Source organism: Pelobates fuscus, chromosome 4, assembly GCF_036172605.1.
Source record: "Pelobates fuscus isolate aPelFus1 chromosome 4, aPelFus1.pri, whole genome shotgun sequence".
In the NCBI taxonomy this organism is placed as follows: Eukaryota; Metazoa; Chordata; class Amphibia; order Anura; family Pelobatidae; genus Pelobates; species Pelobates fuscus.
Window position 1 is genome coordinate 68,399,432 of NC_086320.1, and position 20,265 is coordinate 68,419,696.

The following is a 20,265-nucleotide window of genomic DNA, read 5'->3' on the forward strand; positions in this document are numbered from 1 at the left end:
CAATAGAGCTACACACGATTAGGTGCTTCCACAATGCCCAGAATTATTGTACATGTGACTTGAATAGTTATTTACTTTATTAAATATACAAGTAATGCATAGAATTTGCTAAACCAGCAATGTGTCCTTGGAACAAGAATGAAATGTTCATTTCTGTTGCCCTTCACAAAACTCTTTCATAATTGGTGACAAGATTCTTAAAACACTCGAAGTCTGGAACAATTTGTCTTTTCAATGTGTTTTTATTTTAACCCTTTAAATGGCCACCACACAGGGACACACATATTCTAACAAAGTGCCAATGTAACATTGAAAAGGGACGACTGTGCTTAACACTGCATTGCTAGGCAATTCTAAATAGATGAAAAAGGAAAAACCTTGGTTCACCACAGGGAAAAAAAAATGGTTTTCATTCTCAATGACCGTAAATAAACGGTTTTAAATGCTTGACTTATTGTACTAACATTTTGGAAACTCGAGGCTTTGGAGAATTGATGAGGTAAATACATTTATTGGGCCAAAATAGCATAGTCCAAAAGAAAGAAATGTTAACGATGGATGAATAAGGGAAATAAATGTTCCTCTGTTTTCATTCCCCTGTTGCAAACCTGTGTGGGGTGGGACTCAAGTCAGAGTGTGCATACCGTTGACCAGGCATAACCTGCAAATACAGGCTAGCAAGGAATCATGGGAGATGTAGTCCTAAAACAGCTGGGGTGTAATATTTGATCACACTTGTGCTTCTAGCTCAGTGGAACAAAGCAAAACATTTTATTTTGTGCTTACTAATTTGGATGTTGAAAGAAGGGCAGTGACGTAAAAGCACTTCTGAGCAAAAACAGGCCGTGTCCTTCACCATAAAGGGGTTAATCAAACACTGAACGCATGGCACACAAAGCTTGCGTAGGAAATTTAGACTTTCTGGCTCACGGTCTTGTGACAGAAAGCTTGTATTTGTGCCAAGATATTTTCATTGCCCAACTTCCACTCGCAAGGTAATTATTTGCCCCACACTTATTCTACAATGAACAGCCATTCAAGGACTTCACAGCACATCTCACTTTAGTGCCAAACACCATCATTTTATAGACTGCTAGAAGTTGTTGGTATTTAGTTAAATGGAAAAGTATTATTGTGTGCCTACCAGTTCTACTGCCCGTCTGAGCATTAAGTGGATTTGGTGCTGGTGTATTTTTGGGTCTGGCTGCAACATGAGGAGAGGAGTGGGCGCCGTCTCTGTTTGCTATTTGTGCATTAAAGGCATTCTGTTCTGTGTAACCGGATGGGGTTTCACTAGATGTCCCGTTGGGAACGTCAACAGTAGAGCTTCAAAGGAGATATATAAAAAAAAAAATGTATTAATTCACATCTAGTGATAAGTAAACAGTAGTAAGTGGAAACAGAGATTAATAATAACACGTGTTTAATCCCATAACGAAACCCCTAAATTGTAAGTTGGCAAGGTAACCAACTGTAAGCCCTCTAACAAGCAGGAGAAAATGCAGATACCACACCGGGGTGTGAAAACAGGAATATATAAACACCATCAGCAATAAAAGAGTTAACTACCTGACAAAATTCAAGGTAAGGATACAATGTTTCAATGTCACCAAATCCATATTAAAGCAAAACATAGACAGACAGAAGGGATAAATTGTGCTACAAGTTCTAAAAGATCTCTGAAAAAAGGAACCCAGCCTTCAATTAGATCATATAGATATATATACCCTCACAACCCTTTATTTCAGGTTGACGGTAAACTGTCTTTTTTTATTATTAAGGATAAAAATTTAAAAAATAACAATGATAAAGCCACAGAAACAAAAGCGAATGGTGTTACAGGAAATGGAAGTAATACTTTTCTATAAGTATGTGCTGATCTTGGCGTTTCAATGCATCAGCATGTAGAAAGGGATCATGTCATCACCATTTTCTTCCAAAGAGGGCATCACAGGAATGTCATAAATAGCTGGGAGAGGTTTACATGTGATGTGTGATGCTCCAGCTGTTAACTAATAGGAACTTTAGAAACCTGGTTCATCAGCAAAGAAAGTGTGAATGTGGTCTCTTTCAGCTTAATTCAGTTGATAAAATACCTCCTACGCTCCTGCATGGCAATTGTGTTCAGCATCACCATGCTGTACATGAAGATGCCAAATGCAAATTTCTTAAAAAATGCAGGTCTTAATTAGGAAGTGCCTCTGGTGACCAACTGTCTGACTGCCACTAATCGCTTGCTTTTAGACCAACCTAAACTGACATTTATCAGAAAACAGTAATGTTTTACAGATTATTGACCCAAATAAATCTTTTTTAATCAATAAGGACGTACTAATTGGAGTAGAGACTGCTATAGCTAATTGGTGGCGACCCTGCCCGGTGGCACTAAGTGCTTCCGGTAAGATTCAGATGCCTGATGCCGCCGGGGTTACCTGCATATAGGCGCTGTAGGCAACTTTTGATGTTAGATTTTTCGCGAATGCTTTATCCCCTTAAGATAAGAATGCACACTGGGGACTCCTGGCACCATAACTTAATTTAGTTGAAGTTGTTATGGTGACTGGAGAGTCCCTTTAACTTTTCAACTCTTACACAACTGGCCAGACTTTATAAGACCTGCCTTACAGTATTTAGTAAAAGACTCTAGTGACAAAACAAGCACTCGCACAAGGACAGTAAATTAGATTTGCAATGAAATGAATACACTGACATGAAACATCTTTCAAGACCTAATTTATATAAAATATGGTGTGTGATTTGCAAGTCAGTGAGGGAAATGTAAAACATCTGCCAAGAATGTATTGTAAAAGGTGGATCATACCTCCTTCTTGCCTCCAAAGAGGTTTCAGCTCCGTTTTCACGAATAGCATCACCATTTTGCTGGATTTCTACTACAAGTACAAAAACAGAGTTGCATTTTTTTTGTTTTCCATTTGATTAAAAAAAAGGAATATCATCAAGTTATGAAACTTACTGAGTGGAGGAGATGTTGATCTGGTATTGAGGGATTCTGGTTCTACAATCAAACCATCTAAAATAATGCTTAATTCACCCGTCTGGACAGTGCCATGCTTGCCATCTAACGAAAGCTTTAACTGCTGTTTTACTTTGTCCACTGACGAAGATAGAAAATGTGATTAGTAAATCAACAGAAAATATAGAACCCATACATGGGTATCCATATCACATTCTTCAATGATCACCACTCTCTTTCAAAGCATTACAGAGAAATCCAAAATTTTCTGGATCCTTAACTTTTTGTGCTTTTGTAATGACACATTATTTAAGGCACAAGAAACATTGCTGAAATATTTGGGTACCACACAAACCAGCAAAATGAGGTAACAGAACATAGAAAGGTAAGCTCTATAGGATAGATAATGCTTTTGCCACTCTTTGTATACAGAGACTGCATTGCATCGTACCTGCTGTTCATGCAGTGTGTGTTGATGAGAATTCTAAATCCACTATTTAAATGGGTTAGAGTACATGAACACACTAAGTGTATATACAATTAAACCATTATTAGAATGCCATAACAACTACACAAAACAAACCATGTGAACAAGAAATGGTTGACAAACTCCTTTTAAGATAGAGACATTGTAAAGAATACAGTAGAGTTTGGAGAGGTGGTTACTGAAATTAACTTAGTACAATGTTAATGTCTGCATACGCATACGCAACCATTTTTGCAATAAAATATCTCCTTAAATCATACCAACTCAATTACTACAGAAAGTAGAAAAAGGCTACCCAAACTCTTTTATGGTTACACCATGACCTTTGGAAGTGGCTCTGAAACTTGTGAGTCAACAATTTATAGTTTACACGGACAGCTGCGTTCGTAAAACATTGTACTTTCAGGTTTTATGGCTTTTCATGCTTTACTAAATTTTTTAATACTGACATTTATTCTGTTATAGCGATCAACTTTTTAGTTTTATTGGTGTGTTAAGGGGAGTTGTAATGCAGAGCTCTGTTGCGGTTGATATTTTGTTATAATTAACACAATGAGATTTATTTTTTGATTTACTGAACTGGTTATATCAAATCAAAATAAAACAGGTTTTCAGTTAGTTTACTATTCTAATGTACAATCGATCAAAAGTGATTTCCTCTTTAAAATAACACTAACACACACAACCCACATATCTGTTTCCAGCTATTTACCGACACTCACACTTGCTATTGTGGGTTTCCAAGGCTTGTTTTAAGTCTACAAAGGTTTTTCCAAGCAGTGCATCTGCTTTTAAAGTATGGTGACTCCATACCTTAAATTCAAGTGTGGTTTCTGGCGTTACGTTCCTAGAGAGGGAGGAAGGGGAAGAAGGAAAAAAAAAAAAGACATTGACAATTAGTCTTATTTTATGTATGTATGCTTTAAAAACCACTGAAAACCAGAGAGTGAAGTAAAGTTGGAAACATTTCACCAAAGATGTGAGGCCTATGACTGCCAAGACAGGGCAGCATTAGAATGTGCCTTCTTTCTAGAACCTCTCATTTTAAAAAAGATGTTAGGCCAGAATAAGTCATTTCAAACAAATTCTTCTGATGGCGTGATGACAGTGTTTCTAGGAAAGAAGAACACACTCGGAAAATTGTCTACTTACCAATAAATCCTTTGCTTGTAAGCCCGTAGTTAGCGCGGACATTTGAGTTTATCCTATCGGCTGATAGCTGGAGGCAGGACAAAAGAAGTAATCCTTGTGACTCCTCCTCCATGACATAGCCTTATTCTAACTCTAGATTACTAATCCATGTATATTGAACAGTCTGGCCGTATTAAGAAAAAAAGATGAAGGAGAGTCTAGAAAAAGTAAGCCGAACAAAAAAAGATTACAAGAACAGGGTGGGATGTCTTGCTTAACATACGGGTTTACAAGGATTTATCTGGTTTTATTGTCTTTCATCAATGCATTTAGTGCAGAACTCCTCCTCAAACACAGATAGGAGGCAGAGCATTGGTCTGTTGTGTCCAATGAGATGCTTTTTATAGAGAAGCATCACAGCCATATGGCGCATGCACAACTATAGCTGCATTGCAAAAATATGAATAGAGCTCAGAAATGACACCGTTTTCATTCGGCACGGCTGCAGGGGCAACACATTCCTCCCAAAACAGTGATGCCAAGACTGTGTTAATTCACGTGTCCTTTTAAAGCAATCCGTATAGCCCTCTTGGGTTTCTAAATCAGGAACGCCTTAAAAATTTTGTTTAACCCCTTAAGGACCAAACTTCTGGAATAAAAGGGAATCATGACGTGTCAGACATGTCATGTGTCCTTAAGGGGTTAAAGTGATCATTTTGCTAAACTAGAGAAATCTCCACTTCACTTTCATTTCCCATTCGGCATTAAACTGGCAGTAATGCATATGGCAATAAATGTTCAGCTTCAGATAAATATAAACAAGCCTAATTGCTTCCATATCCTTTGTGTATATACATTTTTAGCTGCACTGACTATTAAACATAAGGACACGATCATTGATTTTGTTGCAACCAGTGTATTTTTTATAAAATATTTCTGATGCATGTCTTGCAATAGCAAGCTATTGAATCTCTCTGGAGTTTTTGCTATATATGTAAATGGTATAGGTTCACTATTTTTCTCAGAGCTTTCCATTGTTCTCATATTTTCGTTTTTTTACTCCAGTTCTTTGAAAAGGACCTTAAAGGGACACATTTTATTGTTAAACAGTTTCCAGTAGGTTTAACATAAAAGTATGATCCCTGGGCTTCACAGCCAGCCCCCCTCTGACAAAAATGAGTTACGCTCCACCTTATACAATAACAAATGATATCAGACAGAGGCCAGCAATAGGCTTAAAGTCTAAAAGGAACAGTGGTAGGAATGAAGGACACTGCTATTTAAAAGAAGGACACCTAGTAGCGATGTCAAAACATCATACAGGCAGCAAATATATTTCTGCTCACAGATGTGGCTTTCTAAGGGAACCATGCAATTGACAACAAGAAAATACCATAGGGTCATCGGCTCTGGTCAGTTGGCAAGTTGCTGTGAATGCATTCATTTTAACTTCACAAGCAACTTTCTCATATAAGTAGACTCACAGATGGCCTTCTAGAAAGCAAAATGGTTATAGATACAAATATCCAGGCACCCTGATAGTTTCTTCCAGACGGCAGTTTTTATTTGAAAGAAAGGCTCATTATTGTCTCCATTTCTGTGTTCCAAATGAAGAAACCATCATGCGTGACTGGTTATTTGTATCTACTACCATTGGACTTTTGTGGAGACCTAATCGTCCCTAGCACCCTAGTGGAAGTACTCCCCCGTTTTAATGTGTGTGCACTACTCTCTCCTATTCGTAGCAGAAGGCTTCCCCAATAGAAATATGCTAATCATTATCGGCATAAACATAACAGAAAAAGTGGGTGAGAATTGGCATTTCCCCAGAGTAATTGAGCTGCATTTAAAAGAGAAAGTTACCAAACTGAATAAAACACCCCTAAAAACGTATACTTTTTCCTCATGTGATGCTCCATGGTCTTTTAAATGTATGTTAACGATTTAGCAAATTACATCACAATTCATTTCAGTACTGGCACGATGCAAACAGTAGCAGAAAAACATTAGGACATATTTAATCGAGTGATGAAATGGTCCCTCACCACTGCTTTGCCTCTGGGAGATAATCAGCTCTGATGATCTATTGGCCAATTCAATGCTTCGTATAGGAAAGCATAAGGACAGGGGAACACATGCACAAGAATTGAAATGCCTGTAATAATTCTAACTGCAAAGCATTGAAAACTGTCAGAAGTAGTGACCTAGTCCTGCCATACTGGTGCACAGACCCAGTGAGGAATTGCAAATCCCCACTGTCTCATTAACCCTTTATAAAAGTGACAATTTTACTTTTATAAATTGTCTTAGTTGCTTCCTCTCAGGTGTTAAAGAGTGTAAAACCCCTACATTACTTCAGCAAGTTTTTTTTTTTCTTAGTGTATTCTGACAGATTTAAAGGGATACCATATACACCAAAACAACTTTTGCTTTATGAAGTAGTTTTGACGTATAGATCATTACTCTATAGTCTTACTGCACAATTTTCTGCAATTTAGAGTTACAACACTTGTTTATGTTGCCCTAGCCACACCTCCCCTGACAGTGACTAACAGCCTCCACGAAAAATAGCTTACTTTATAATCAGATTTTACTTTAGACATTTTTAATCGCTTGGTTTGTTAATTAAATTGCAACCACACACACGAGGCTCCTGGATGCGCTGGCACGCTATTACCAGAGCAAAAGATACGGAATTTCAAGTTAAACACACTGTGCAATAAAGGAAGCATAACATTTTATTCTCGCTTTGCAGGAAGTGTGAAGGTAGGCTGTGAGAGTTGGTGTGGCTTGGGCTGCAAAAACATGTGATTCAACAGTAAAACCACTTTATTAAACTAGAATTGTTTAGATGAAATAAAGGTAAAAGCTGCGCCAAACAAATCAATAAAAATAAAATGAAAATAAATAAAATAGTCCAAGTAAGGAGAATCCAGATAAAATAAGATAAAAGTCAGTCTTAGCTGGATGTATCTTCTTTAAGATAAGTTTCTACAATGGTGTTATCCTCGTAGTCCTTCCTCAGGTAAATCCAATAATATGAAAAGATAAAACAGATATCCAAAATAGTGTAATATGTTCTCTAAGATATAATATATAAAAAGAGAATGATATAGCACTCCCATTTGATAGAGCTATAACCAGCTCTAACGTAGAAAGCGTACAGCGGTACAAATCCCCGCTTATGGAATACAATGCGGTTTCCTTCTCTTCAGGGGTAAGTGCCACTCAAATAAAAAATAAAAAAACAATAGTGTTCTCTGTATAAAAGAGAGAACATATTACACTATTTTGGATATCTGTTTTATCTTTTCATATTATTGGATTTACCTGAGGAAGGACTACGAGGATAACATCATTGTAGAAACTTATCTTAAAGAAGATACATCCAGCTAAGACTGACTTTTATCTTATTTTATCTGGATTCTCCTTACTTGGACTATTTCATTTATTTTCATTTTATTTTTATTTTATTTTTATTTATTTGTTTGGCACAGCTTTTACCTTTATTTTACCCATTTGTGTCTCAAGGGTTTTGAGGGTTTTTTAAGTTGCTGCCTTGTTTTGTTCTGTTTTAAAGCGCTAACCCTCTTCATTCCTTTTATAGAATTGTTTAGAGCTTAGACTGTCACTTTAATCCCTTAAGGACCAAACTTCTGGAATAAAAGGGAATCATGACATGTCACACGTCATGTGTCCTTAAGGGGTTAAGCAGACACTATGTACCAAAGACATTGGCCTTAAAGGGATCCTATAGTACCAGGAAAACAAAGCCGTTTTTCTGGCACTATATGTTCATAAAGAGTCCCTCTCCCACGCGCCCCCCTCCTGCAGGGCTGAAGGGGGTTAAAACCCCTTCAGTCACTTAGCTGATTCGAGCGCCATGTCCCACGGCGCTGGGGTCAGGCTCCGCCCACACTCCTCCCCCCCACACACGTCACCCGGCAGGGGGATCTAATGCGCATGAACAGCAATGGCCACGTTTGCATTAGGATTTCCCCATAGGAAAGGATTATTTAATGCTTTCCTATGGAAAAAACCTGACGCTGGAGGTCCTCATGCAGAGAGTCAGATATAGGACCAAAGGTCCTTTTTGATTCCGAAAATGCTCCAGTAGCTCCAGTTTTACATTGCAGCACTAAGTGAAATAGGGACATCGCACCCAGACCATTTCAATTAGCTAAAGTGGTCTGGGTGCCTACAGTGTCCCTTTAATGACAAATGCAAATACACTGTTTGACAACCCCTCATCCACCCTATTTTCTAAATGTTATTTTTTTTTGTCTGTCCTACTTTTCTACTAAGCACTTTATCTTCCTCGTGTGGTAATGAAATATGACTTCTTCAGGCATTGGCAGCTTTAATAATCTTTGCCAGTATAACAGAAAAAGAAATATGAATCCTACAGTAAGACTACTGGACATGGTCGCAATACTTATGCAGAAATAGCGAGATCTAAGCCCTATAAACAGATGAATCAGAATTATACCCCAAGAAACGGTTACAATCGAGATGAGAGGGATACTCGCTACACCCCGAAGAAGCTATACAACAATACATGGAGAAGACAAGATAATCCTAATCATATTCCTCTCTCAGAGTCCAGGGACCTCCTTACCAAAAGATCTACCAATGATTTAGATGTTAACACAGGCCCAAGCCACCACGGTCCCACAATCAAGGCTTTTCAAGAGATGCCCAGGTCCATCAGATATTCCCAAGACTTTTCCGCTATTTTCCAAGAGGGGAGGCAGGAAAAGAGATACACCCACAGGGGAACAAGAGGAAAGGGAGATGAACCCCAACAAAGTGAGGTGCCTCCCTTAGTGGGAATCTTTAATTTGTCTACTCATATATTGAAAACCTCTGAGATCTCCCTGCTGAATAAAGGTTTGAACTCTGCCCCCCTCAGGAATCCTAATATTTTGGATCTATTCAGGGATCTCAATCAATTCATTAGGAAATTGACCCTTACCAGGTCTTTCAATATTAAGGAGGCAAATAGCATAAATGAATGTCCTGGATTTCTAAATGACCCACAAGACAGAATTATACCCAAGAATCTGATAGGTCTCCTCAATTAACAAACAGAGTCTGGGATCACAATTGATGCCTTGGAGGTTGTAGACGCCAGCATAACCACAGGCCTCAAACCACCTTCTACTTATTATCCTGTAGCAGATAAAGGAGGATTTCTACCTATCTTCTACGAACTGGTACTGAAGGACTTTAAATCCTTAGTCACCAGTCTAAATGTTAAACAAAGAAATCGAAGGTTAGAATATAACCTCACGAATTTGGAAATGACAGCACTGAAAGACCTTAAGAAAGATCATAACATCGTTATCAAGGGGGCGGATAAGGGAGGAGGGATTGTCCTACTTGATAGGGAGGATTACCTCAAGGAAGCACATCGGATCCTGGAAGATGTGAACTAGTATAAAACTCTCACATTTAATCCCACAACTCAATTCACCAGGTATCTTAAAACCTGGGTGAACAAGATGTTTGATATAGGGGTTATTGACAAATCAGAAAAAGGTTTTCTTCTTTCCAGTGGAGGCAATACACCCATATTTTAATTCCTCCCTAAGATCCATAAGTCCCTTACTAACCCACCCGTTAGACCTATCATTTCATCGATTGGTTCTCTTACAGCACCCTTGTCGAAATGGGTAGACATTCATCTTCAGAAAATTATGATTAACCTTCCCTCATATATCAAGGACACGTACTATCATTGATGCAAGAGATTACTTGGCAGGATAATTATTGTTGGTTGACTGTGGATGTGGCAGCCCTTTATTCAAACATTGACCACAATTTGGGCTTGAAAGCCATTCAACACTTTCTCTTGGAAGATCCCCTCCTCCCTCCTTGCCAAGTGGAAGCAATTCTGGAAAGCATATCTTTTATTTTAAACCATAATTATTTTTGTTTCAATGGGCAATTTTACCTACAAGTAAAAGGTACAACAATGGGGGCCAGTTTTGCCCCAGCATATGCAAATATCTTTATGGGCCTTTGGGAATCCACTCATGTACTAAACCATCCTGTAAGGAGAGAACATCTTATATTTTATAAAAGATTCATCGACGACGTCTTGTATTTGGAAAGGTGATCTTGATGATACTGACAACTTTGTCCAATATCTCAACAACAACGAATGGGGACTATCTTTTATAAGTAATAAAAATAAGACAACTATTGAGTTCCTGGATTTGGTTTTATGGGGGAAACCTGGACATGTTCTTACTAAAACCTTTAAGAAACCGGTGGACGTCAATGGCTTTCTACATTCAACGAGTGGTCATCATCCAACGTGGATCAGTAACATCCCGTTTGGCCAGTTCATTAGATTACGTCGCAATTGTTCTCTTCTAGAGGACTTTGAGGAAGAGTCTTTGGAACTATGTCAACGCTTCTTGGATAAAGATTACGATCCGAGCATCATCTATCAGGCATACCAAAAGGCTAGAAACATCCCTAGAAGCTCACTCATAGATCCCTATATTGATCAAGAGTCTTCAGTTACACCACCTCTGTTATTGGTCAAACATAGGGAAGTGTTATCCCTTTTGGAAAATTCAACTCCTAAAAGAAGACCTAATTCCCGGAACAAATTCAATATCAGCACCAGGGATGTTTCTCTCAATAAAGGTCCCATATTTACCACTACTTTTAATAGGGCATATGACCAGATTATCTCTATTTTATGCAAACATTGGTCTATTTTATTATTGGATCCTTGGTTGAAATTCAGTATTGCTGGGTCACCCAGAATAACCTTCAGGAAAAATAGAAATTTGAAGAATCTGTTGGCTCCATCTAAACTTGCCTTAGTAGAATCCCATAACACATTGGTACTCTCTGGTGTAGGGAACTTCAAATGTGGCTCGACGCGATGTTTGACATGCCAGTACATATGCCATGGAAGTTCTGATTTTTTGTCCTCCTGGAATAATGAGATCTTCCAAGTAGCTTCAAGGATTACCTGTAACACCCCATACGTCGTCTATTTACTGAAGTGTTCATGTGGACTACTTTATGTTGGCCAGACCTCTAGGTCATTGAAAACCAGGTTTAGAGAACACAGACTAGCGATTATCAACCAGGATAGGAAATCCCCGGTAGCTAGACATTTCCAGATAGCCCATGAGAGTAACCCTTTATATAGATCAGTTATGGGTATTGAACACATCCCAGAGAAGACTTTCAATAGAAAAGCAGCCCTTATTGTAGCTGAGACTAGGTGGATTTTCCGACTAAATACACTTAACCCTTATGGGTTGAATGAGGAATTGGAGCATATTACCTAAATTTTCCCCCCTTGCTTTGTTTATTTCAAGCTTTATTCGTTCATGGTTTTGTTTTAGTAGTGGGGAGTGTATCATAAGGGATATGAGGGTTAATTAATATATTTCCAGCCATATGACCCTATCCCCCTAGGCTCTGTTTAATTATAACTTGTTCATTTTGACAATTCACCCATTGTTCAATTTATATGATTGTACGATATGAAATTTCCCTAAAAAAGTTTTTTCATATGTTACATATTGATCATATACAAGATGTATGTGTTTCCTCGTGTTTCTTTATGCTATTTTTAGTGATTGGGATCATTATTATTATTATTATTATTTTCTGCACTTATATCTGTTTTATATATTACTTTAGAAGCTTTTGAGAGGTTCTAATCAATAAAGTATAAGTAATGAAGTTCTTTATTCACACACAAAAATCCTCTGTGTTTTGGTTGATGTGAAAGGATATATACATGTATGTATACATATAGAAACATAGCATATAAATATTCTTAAAATATGAAAAAGATAAGAGACACATTTAAAAAGTGGCTTTGTTGCATGCAGCCTTGATTCCACATGTTTTACCTGTCAATATTATCATTAAATAGAGAGAGTGATATCACTTATTAGCTGATGATTATTAATACCATATTTTGTATTACAAGATTCTTTATGATTTATAATTATTAATATTATTTTGATGTTTATATTGCAGTTTGTGTTTATTTTATTTTTTTAAATGCACACCTTAGGCGATCCGCCCTCTATCAATTTACTTTTAATCTTCATTATTTCTTAATTGAATGACCACTCCTTTAGATGCAGGGTATATAAACCCAGTTTGTGGACAGCAGATCTTTGTCTTGAGAAAGTCCTCCAAAGGGGACGAAACGCGTAGACGATCTGTTTTCCGTCTCCTCTGTTTTCCACCCGGCTTTATTTACGGTCCGGGAGGGATTTTCGGCAGCTGTTGAATTCGGACCTACACATCCTATCTCGTGGTAGGGAGTTGGCGTGCTCCTCTTACCTTACACGAAGGTCGGGTGAATAGGGTAAGTTTCTCTGACTTACTCCCTAGGTTTGCAACTTTGGGAGATTATTCACAGCGGCACCCTCTACCTTTACCTAGTTGTTTGGCGGGTTTAAGAGCTCCCTCCCCCAGGAACGATATATGTGTTTGGGGTCTGATATTCATTTTTTGATGTTCTACATTTTTTAATTTTTAATTTTGATGTGCACAGTCCTTTGGTTTTTATTTTTATTTTTGATACACTATCAATATTAGTGTTGGGGGTCCCACACTGTGTATCTTTGAACTTTGGCCTGGACATATATTTTTGTGGCAACATTAATTTTTTTCATGTTTGATTCATTTTATTGTTCATATATGTATAAATAAATACTTTGTGTATATTTAAATGTTTTATTCAACAGCTGCTGCTTTGGAGTATAATTTCTAGTGGTCATATTTTAATTTGGAGCGCTCACATACCATTGTTGGTTTCTACTTTTCTACTAAGCACTTTATCTTCCTCATGTGGTAATGAAATATGACTTCTTCAGGCATTGGCAGCTTTAATAATCTTTGCGATGAGACCATTCATTCCTTTGCCTAACTTAATTGATAAATGGTTGTCTTATTAATATTATTTAACATTTTTTTTATATATATATATATATATATATATATATATATATATATATATATATATATATATATATATATATACACACACACACATATATACATATATACACACATATACACACACACACACACAGAGCATAATATTACACATTTGAAGTGACAGCTCTCCTTTCATGTTACCTATATCTCTTTCAAATAACAGAAGCAATAGAGGGACATATAAAGTAAAGAATGCATACACAGTTAACTGCTCCTCCCATTTTGGATTACTTGAGCTGCTCGATTTTGCAGTCTTTTTTGTCTCGCCATTGACAGCCAGTTCCGTGTACACTGTAGTTCCAAACCAATTCTTTTTTCTCTTCAGTTTGGCACAGGACACTATGAAAAAGAAATAGAATGTTACTTTGATCCTTGTTAATAGCAAAGGCTGTGTATGTCACTCAAATCCTTACCAAGCTACTAAAATCAGAAAGATAAAATATAGAATTTAGCATAATCGCTGTTCCTCAGTTGACCCAGAGACAAAGCAACCTCTGCTATTACAGATTGTAGGAGGGTGGCAAAATATAAGTTGGTAGAAGTTAGAGAGAAACCACAATCACAATAAAGTGAGATTTGAAAGTGAATTTCACATTTAAATCCAGTGTAGGTATCCTGAAAGCATTGCTCACAGAGAACTTTTCCGGTTTCACTATATTGACCTTGTATTTGAAATTCACTTTGAATTCTCACTTTTGTGAAAAACCTTGACAATGTTTCTTATTTCTCCTCATCTTTGCAATGTGTACCAAGCTGGATTGTGAGGTCTTCTTTAAATCTATGTTATATGAATTTAAACGAAAATTGAGCACTTACCTATAACTTTAAACGTAGCTGGTCTAATACCTTAATGTCTGGTAAAAACTAGTATCAGAGTTTTGGCAGATTATGGATGATATGCAATTTTATTTAAATCCATTCACGGATATTATGTTAATGTGCCATTTAATTTGGATTTGACAAAATGTATGGAATATTAATGCCAGCTTTCTTTTTTCTTTTACAGTTCAGACAATGATGCCAATCACATCTTGTTCATGGCAGGACTAGGTCACTAATTCTGACAGTGGATTATTTAATATTCCGTTTAATTCAGAGAGACGAACAAGCAGCCATTCTATCAGTACGATGATTAGCTCTCATTACAAATTAATTCAGACATGTCACAAAATGCCTTGGATGTTGGCAAAGATACGCAAAGTCTATGCAAAGAGTGCCTTGCCGATTTACCAGGGTTACACAAATACTGCACATATAGTTTTATACATATCTGCCAAATTTAAGACCAGAGTGGTTTTAGATTTATAAAGTGTTACCTTACAGATATTTGTAAAAATAAAGAATTACATTTTGCTGCAATATTCATGTAGTAGAGTCAAAAGTCTGTGTTAGTCACCATAAAAAGAATGGGATAGTTGGTATATCAAGTCCTACCAGAAGCATGAAAATCCCTAATAGACACCAGGTTGCCCAGCTATACAAATGGACCACTTATGACAGACAATTGAGTAGAGATAGAACGTTCCTCCTAAATGATTGCAGCAACAGGTTGAAGGATAATGTCCCTTTAATGACAAATGCAAATACACCACTACTGACCACCTCACTACTGCTACGTGGAGTGAGGTGGCCAAAGTGTGCAGCAGAAATAAATTATACTTACCTGAATCGGTCGCCCTTGGTTTCCGCAATCTTCTCTCTTCAACTCCTTTTTTTTTTTATGTTCCAGAAGTTCACATCAGGGTGGAACAATACTGATGATCTCAAGAGTGCCACCATAGATCATGTCTCACAAAGAGCTGGACAATATCGGATTTCTATATCCAGGGCCAAAGATTGCTGTGAGAATTGACACAACCTGATGGTGGAAGTCCCTCGTTTAAACTTAAGACTTCACCATAAGTACAGCCCACTCTGTATTCTATAATTTCACTATGTTGGAATATTAATGGAATTTCAATACTGTTAATAGAAGAGAAGAAATGCCTATACTTTTTTGGTGTCAGGGCCAGGTTAAAACTAATGTGCACATATAATAATTGTATTTATTTAATAATTTTGGGGTTAAAGAGATACTCCTCAGCCCCTCATTCAGTATATCGGTAGTACTAAGCTATAAGTAACCATTTTTATGCATTAGAATGTGCAAAAATAATACATTTAAACATCTCATCCAAAAAATACTGTTTAAAGTATGTAGGTCACAATTTGTAAAATGAAATGTGAGCATGCTTAACATTCTGAAAATGCTATGCAATTCTCCAGCTATTAGTAACACTCAAGGCAAAGATATTCTTACAGTTACTGCCTGGATTGAATCAGACTGTAATGTCAATTATTAGTGAGAAATAAGCTTTAAAGAGATGACACTAATGCAGAAATTCTAATAAAATGTAACCAGCTCAGACAGGACTCTTAGAAGTAACCCAATTCATCCCACCACTTATGGTGTAGAATGCAACAATGTATGTCAGGTAGAGTTTTATTGGCCTTTACCAAACCAAGTGTTTCGACTTCAATTTTGTACAAACGCTTATTTATTAGATCCCAGCAGAAACCTTTTGAAATCTGTTCAAATGCTTTCCAGCTTAATGCTTCACATCCACCCTGAAAAGCACAAGGCAATCAGTTGCATTTTTACTGCTGCTGCCCAAATCACTTTGGTGACAAATCATATTCACACAACAATTAAATACATTTTTATGGCATATAATAACGTTCACCTTAAAGAGATTCTATGGGGTAAGGAATACAAAGTGGTATTCTTTACACTATAAAGCACTCTGGTCCCCCCCTCCTCCCCCAACAGTAGAGTCTGACTCAACAAGATGAATTGAAATTGTAAAAACCAAAGAGGAAAAGGTCTAACTTTGAGCATATACATAATGTTTACAAACTAGCTTTCAAAAGCAGATATTTACAGTGCTTTCCATTATTTATTTTTTTTAAGATTTTGCACACAAACCGGGTTATTTGCTAAAGTGAGAATTGCCAGGAATTCACAGTGAATTGCAATTTTAAGGCCAAAGAAGCAGAACTAGAGGAATAGCTTGAATTCTTCCAGTCAAATTACTTAAGCCTTAATTTTGAAATTAACTTTGCTCACTTTAGTACCTAAACCTGAAAGTATGATAGAAGTAGAATAAGAGTTAGAAGTTGCATTTGTGGCAAAGAGTTTAAACAAGTCAGTGGTCAATGCCAAGACAAACCGGGGTGGAGACAGGACTAGGAGACTTAAAGGAACACTTTAGTGCCTATAGGGTTGTTAGGTTCCCCCCTTCAGCAACTTACCTTAATTCATCGCCGGGCTCCTGAGTGGAGCCGCATGCGCGGCCAGAGCTGCAAGCGCATTCAAACCGCCCATAGGAAAGAATTACTCAATGCTTTCCTATGGAGACCTGAACTCACGCTGCGTGAGTTCAATGCGATTTTCACATGGAGAATAGCGGAAGCGGCCTCTAGTGGCTGTCAGGGAGACATCTACTAGAGGCTGGATTAACCATACAATGTAAACAGAGCATTGCTGTTTTTATGAATGTGGACACTGCAAGACTAAACAAGCCATGAGGTGCCATGTTGAACTTCCAGTGACTAGTATGAGAGAGTGTGAGAGCGATAACACCAAATTTAACACACCTGCTTCCCATTCACACCTGAGACCTTGTAACACTAATGAGTCACATGACACTGGGGAGGGAAAATGGCTAATTGGGCCCAATTTGGACATTTCCACTTAGCGGTGTACTCGCTTTTGTTGCCAACGGTTTAGACCAGGGATGTCCAAACTCTGGCCTCTCCAGATGTTGCTGAACTACAACTCGCATGATTCTTTGAATGGAATAAACAGGCAGAGAAACATGGGAGTTGTAGTTCAGCAAAATCTGGAGGGCCAGAATTTGGACATCCCTGGTGTAGACATTAATGGCGTGTTGAGTTTTTTGAGGGGACAGCAAATTTACACTGTTATACAGGCTGTACACTTACTACATTGTAGCAGAGCAACATTTCTTCAGTGTGGATATAAAATATTTACAAAAATGTGAGGGGTCACTTTTGTGAGATACTGTATCACTAAATTGTAAGCTATTTCAAGCAGTGTCCTATTGTTCATGTAACATTTTGTAATTGTCTCTTTTATTGTTAAGTTTCACCCTTTATAAAATATATATAACCTTTACACAATATTTTAAAACGGAGGGAGAAGTTGGTGTTACAGCAATGTGAATAATAATAATCTAGAAATATTAATCAAAAGAACACTACAGCGCTAGGAATACAAATGTTTTCCCAATGCAATATTGTCCTGTTAAAGTTTAGGTCCCCGGCTCCCCCTTAAACAAAGTCAAAAGCACTTTTACTTAATTGTTCTCCCTTCCAGATAACCGAAAGCATGTTTTTACAAGAAACATAAAAAAAAAAAAAAATACATTAGATGACTTTTATAGTTTGGGCTGACTTAGTTGCTTATTCCTGTGATAAACATTTTACAAATAACGTGTCACTGCTATCCTCACTGAAACAAATAGTTTCCCATTTGTTTCCTTTTAATATCAAAAACATATATAACAATGGTGCTAACCTTATGCCACAATTGTTTAAAACGTAAAATCTGAAGTATTATGGCATCCAACAAAAATGCTTGCCCAGCCCCTGTCCAACAGTTACTTATAACTGCAGCAATTGGCAAATGTCACTGCAGGTAGAAGACTGCCCTTTTTCTCAGAAAGCTCAGTGGACGAAGTTATATTTGCGCACAAGGGATAACTACATGTATAGCATATACACTTAACATGGGTGAACACCTATCCCTACCTCTTCTCACCAGACCGTTCAGATCCCTACCTCTTCTCTCAGACAGCATGATTTGCAGCTGCACGCGGGTACAGTCTGGGGCTTGCGCCAAGACACTGTGATAGGACATCTCGCATGTCATGGTAAATAAGTTGGCCTGAGGGGGTTTTCAATTGTCCATTAAAATTAGTAGACGAATTTGACTTGTTTTATCTATGCTTTTGAGACTTGTTGAAAGACCGAGTAGGTTTGTATAGTTTATTGATGCAGAAGCGGATGCGATCACAACACTTCTGCATTTATGAGATGCTAGAGATATTTTATTTGTTTGTACTGTACTTTATGGATTACTCAGTAGTATAAACGGCAGACAAAAGGCAAATCAAAACCAAGATAGCATTTGAGGACATTTACGGTGACAAGTAACTTTTATCCTGGCCAGTTAAGTTAGGACTTTAAATTATGAGCCCCTTATTAAAATATTGACATTTTTCTTTGTTTTATTTTACGGTTTACAGACTGAACACTAACAAAATCCTAATATTAGCTATTTACCACTATAAAATGAATGGTTGATACATATACTCTTACACAGACTCCAAGGCCCGGTGACCCACTTCACTACCCTAGCCTTTTGACAAGTAATGTTTCTCAGAGAAACCAGTATCAAACTCATTCTGTGGGCTCCAATCACATTCAAACTACAAAAGCAGAGACAGAACAATTCCAAATGAATTTTCAAACCGTAAAAATGACAACTGAGAAGTGACATCGATGTTTTACTTTAGACTCCGGCACTCAAGACGCTGCTATGCTAAGCTAATGTGAGGCAGGAAAGCATGCATGAAACTGATAACATACACACTGCTATGCGACTGTCCAGCAGATGTGACACAGCAGGGAAAGGTAAGCTCTGTGTTTGATGCCAGGATGATTTGTTTTGGCCCGTCAGCAGAGCAGACAGAAAAACAATGTTTTGCTAAAGGAAAGCAATGGCTTTACCAATACAGATTTCTCTCCAGGCAGAATGTAATAGGTTTCACATTCAGATGTGTAATCCTCCTGATTATTGCTCAAATTGTTTAGAAGACAATGTGTTCACAAGCCTCGCCTCCTGCACGAAAGCTGCTACCCTCGCTTCAGCCCTTTATAATGATTGTGTGTGTGTGTCTGCCAGTGAGTGAGTGAGTGTGTGTGGGGCAAGTGAGTGAGCGTGTGTGTGTTTGGGGAGGAGGGGCGGGGTGAGTGAGCGTGTGTGTGTGTGTGTGTGTGTGTGTGTCTGCCAGTGAGTGAGCTTGTCTGTGGTGAGCATGTGTGTCAGTAAGCTTGAGCATGTGTGTGTCAAGGAGCTTGTCTGTAGGGAGATTATATATATGAACAACAAGAGCACTCAATGGATTTGATGAAGTAAAAAGTTTATTCACATTAATAGATCTATTTATGCGAATGTGAACACACTTTTCTTCTTCATTTCTTTGCGCTGGAAAAGCACCTTGGTTTCTTTGGATATATGGTTTATGAGGGAAGAGTGCGGGAAACAATATTGTAGGATAGACAGACAGACACAGACTACTAGCATACATTTATTTTTTTCCAGTGCAGCTTTATATCCCCAGTCCGGCACTTCTTTCATCTGCTGTATATTATTTTAGGAGTTTTCTTGTACTATGGGAGATGATTGTGTTATCGAGTATGTGTATAAAAGGTTAACAGAAGGGAAGAAATTAGTTTATAATACAATAGCTGTTGTGTAATGGATCTTGGTGGCAGGCAGGCAATTCAATTATGGACTCTTGACCTAATCCTGTACTAGACACCAAGATTCCAAGGAGTGACTTGTATTGTTTTGTGTGATGACCCCCTGTATAAACCTGTGGTTCACTCAATC

At 37.7% G+C, this 20,265-nt stretch overlaps 1 protein-coding gene across 3 annotated transcripts in view; it reads right to left on the minus strand.

Moving 5' to 3' along the window:
• WWP1 (WW domain containing E3 ubiquitin protein ligase 1) overlaps positions 1-20,265 on the minus strand; it is a 100,130-nt gene that overhangs the window by 27,258 nt on the left and 52,607 nt on the right. For all 3 annotated transcript variants that reach the window (XM_063451274.1, XM_063451276.1, XM_063451275.1), the window contains exons 3-7: positions 13,787-13,925; positions 4,184-4,308; positions 2,975-3,115; positions 2,822-2,891; positions 1,145-1,326 (exon numbers count right to left, since the gene is read on the minus strand). In XM_063451274.1, the coding sequence (XP_063307344.1) occupies positions 1,145-1,326; positions 2,822-2,891; positions 2,975-3,115; positions 4,184-4,308; positions 13,787-13,925 (657 nt within the window). The remainder of the gene's footprint in view (positions 1-1,144; positions 1,327-2,821; positions 2,892-2,974; positions 3,116-4,183; positions 4,309-13,786; positions 13,926-20,265) is intronic.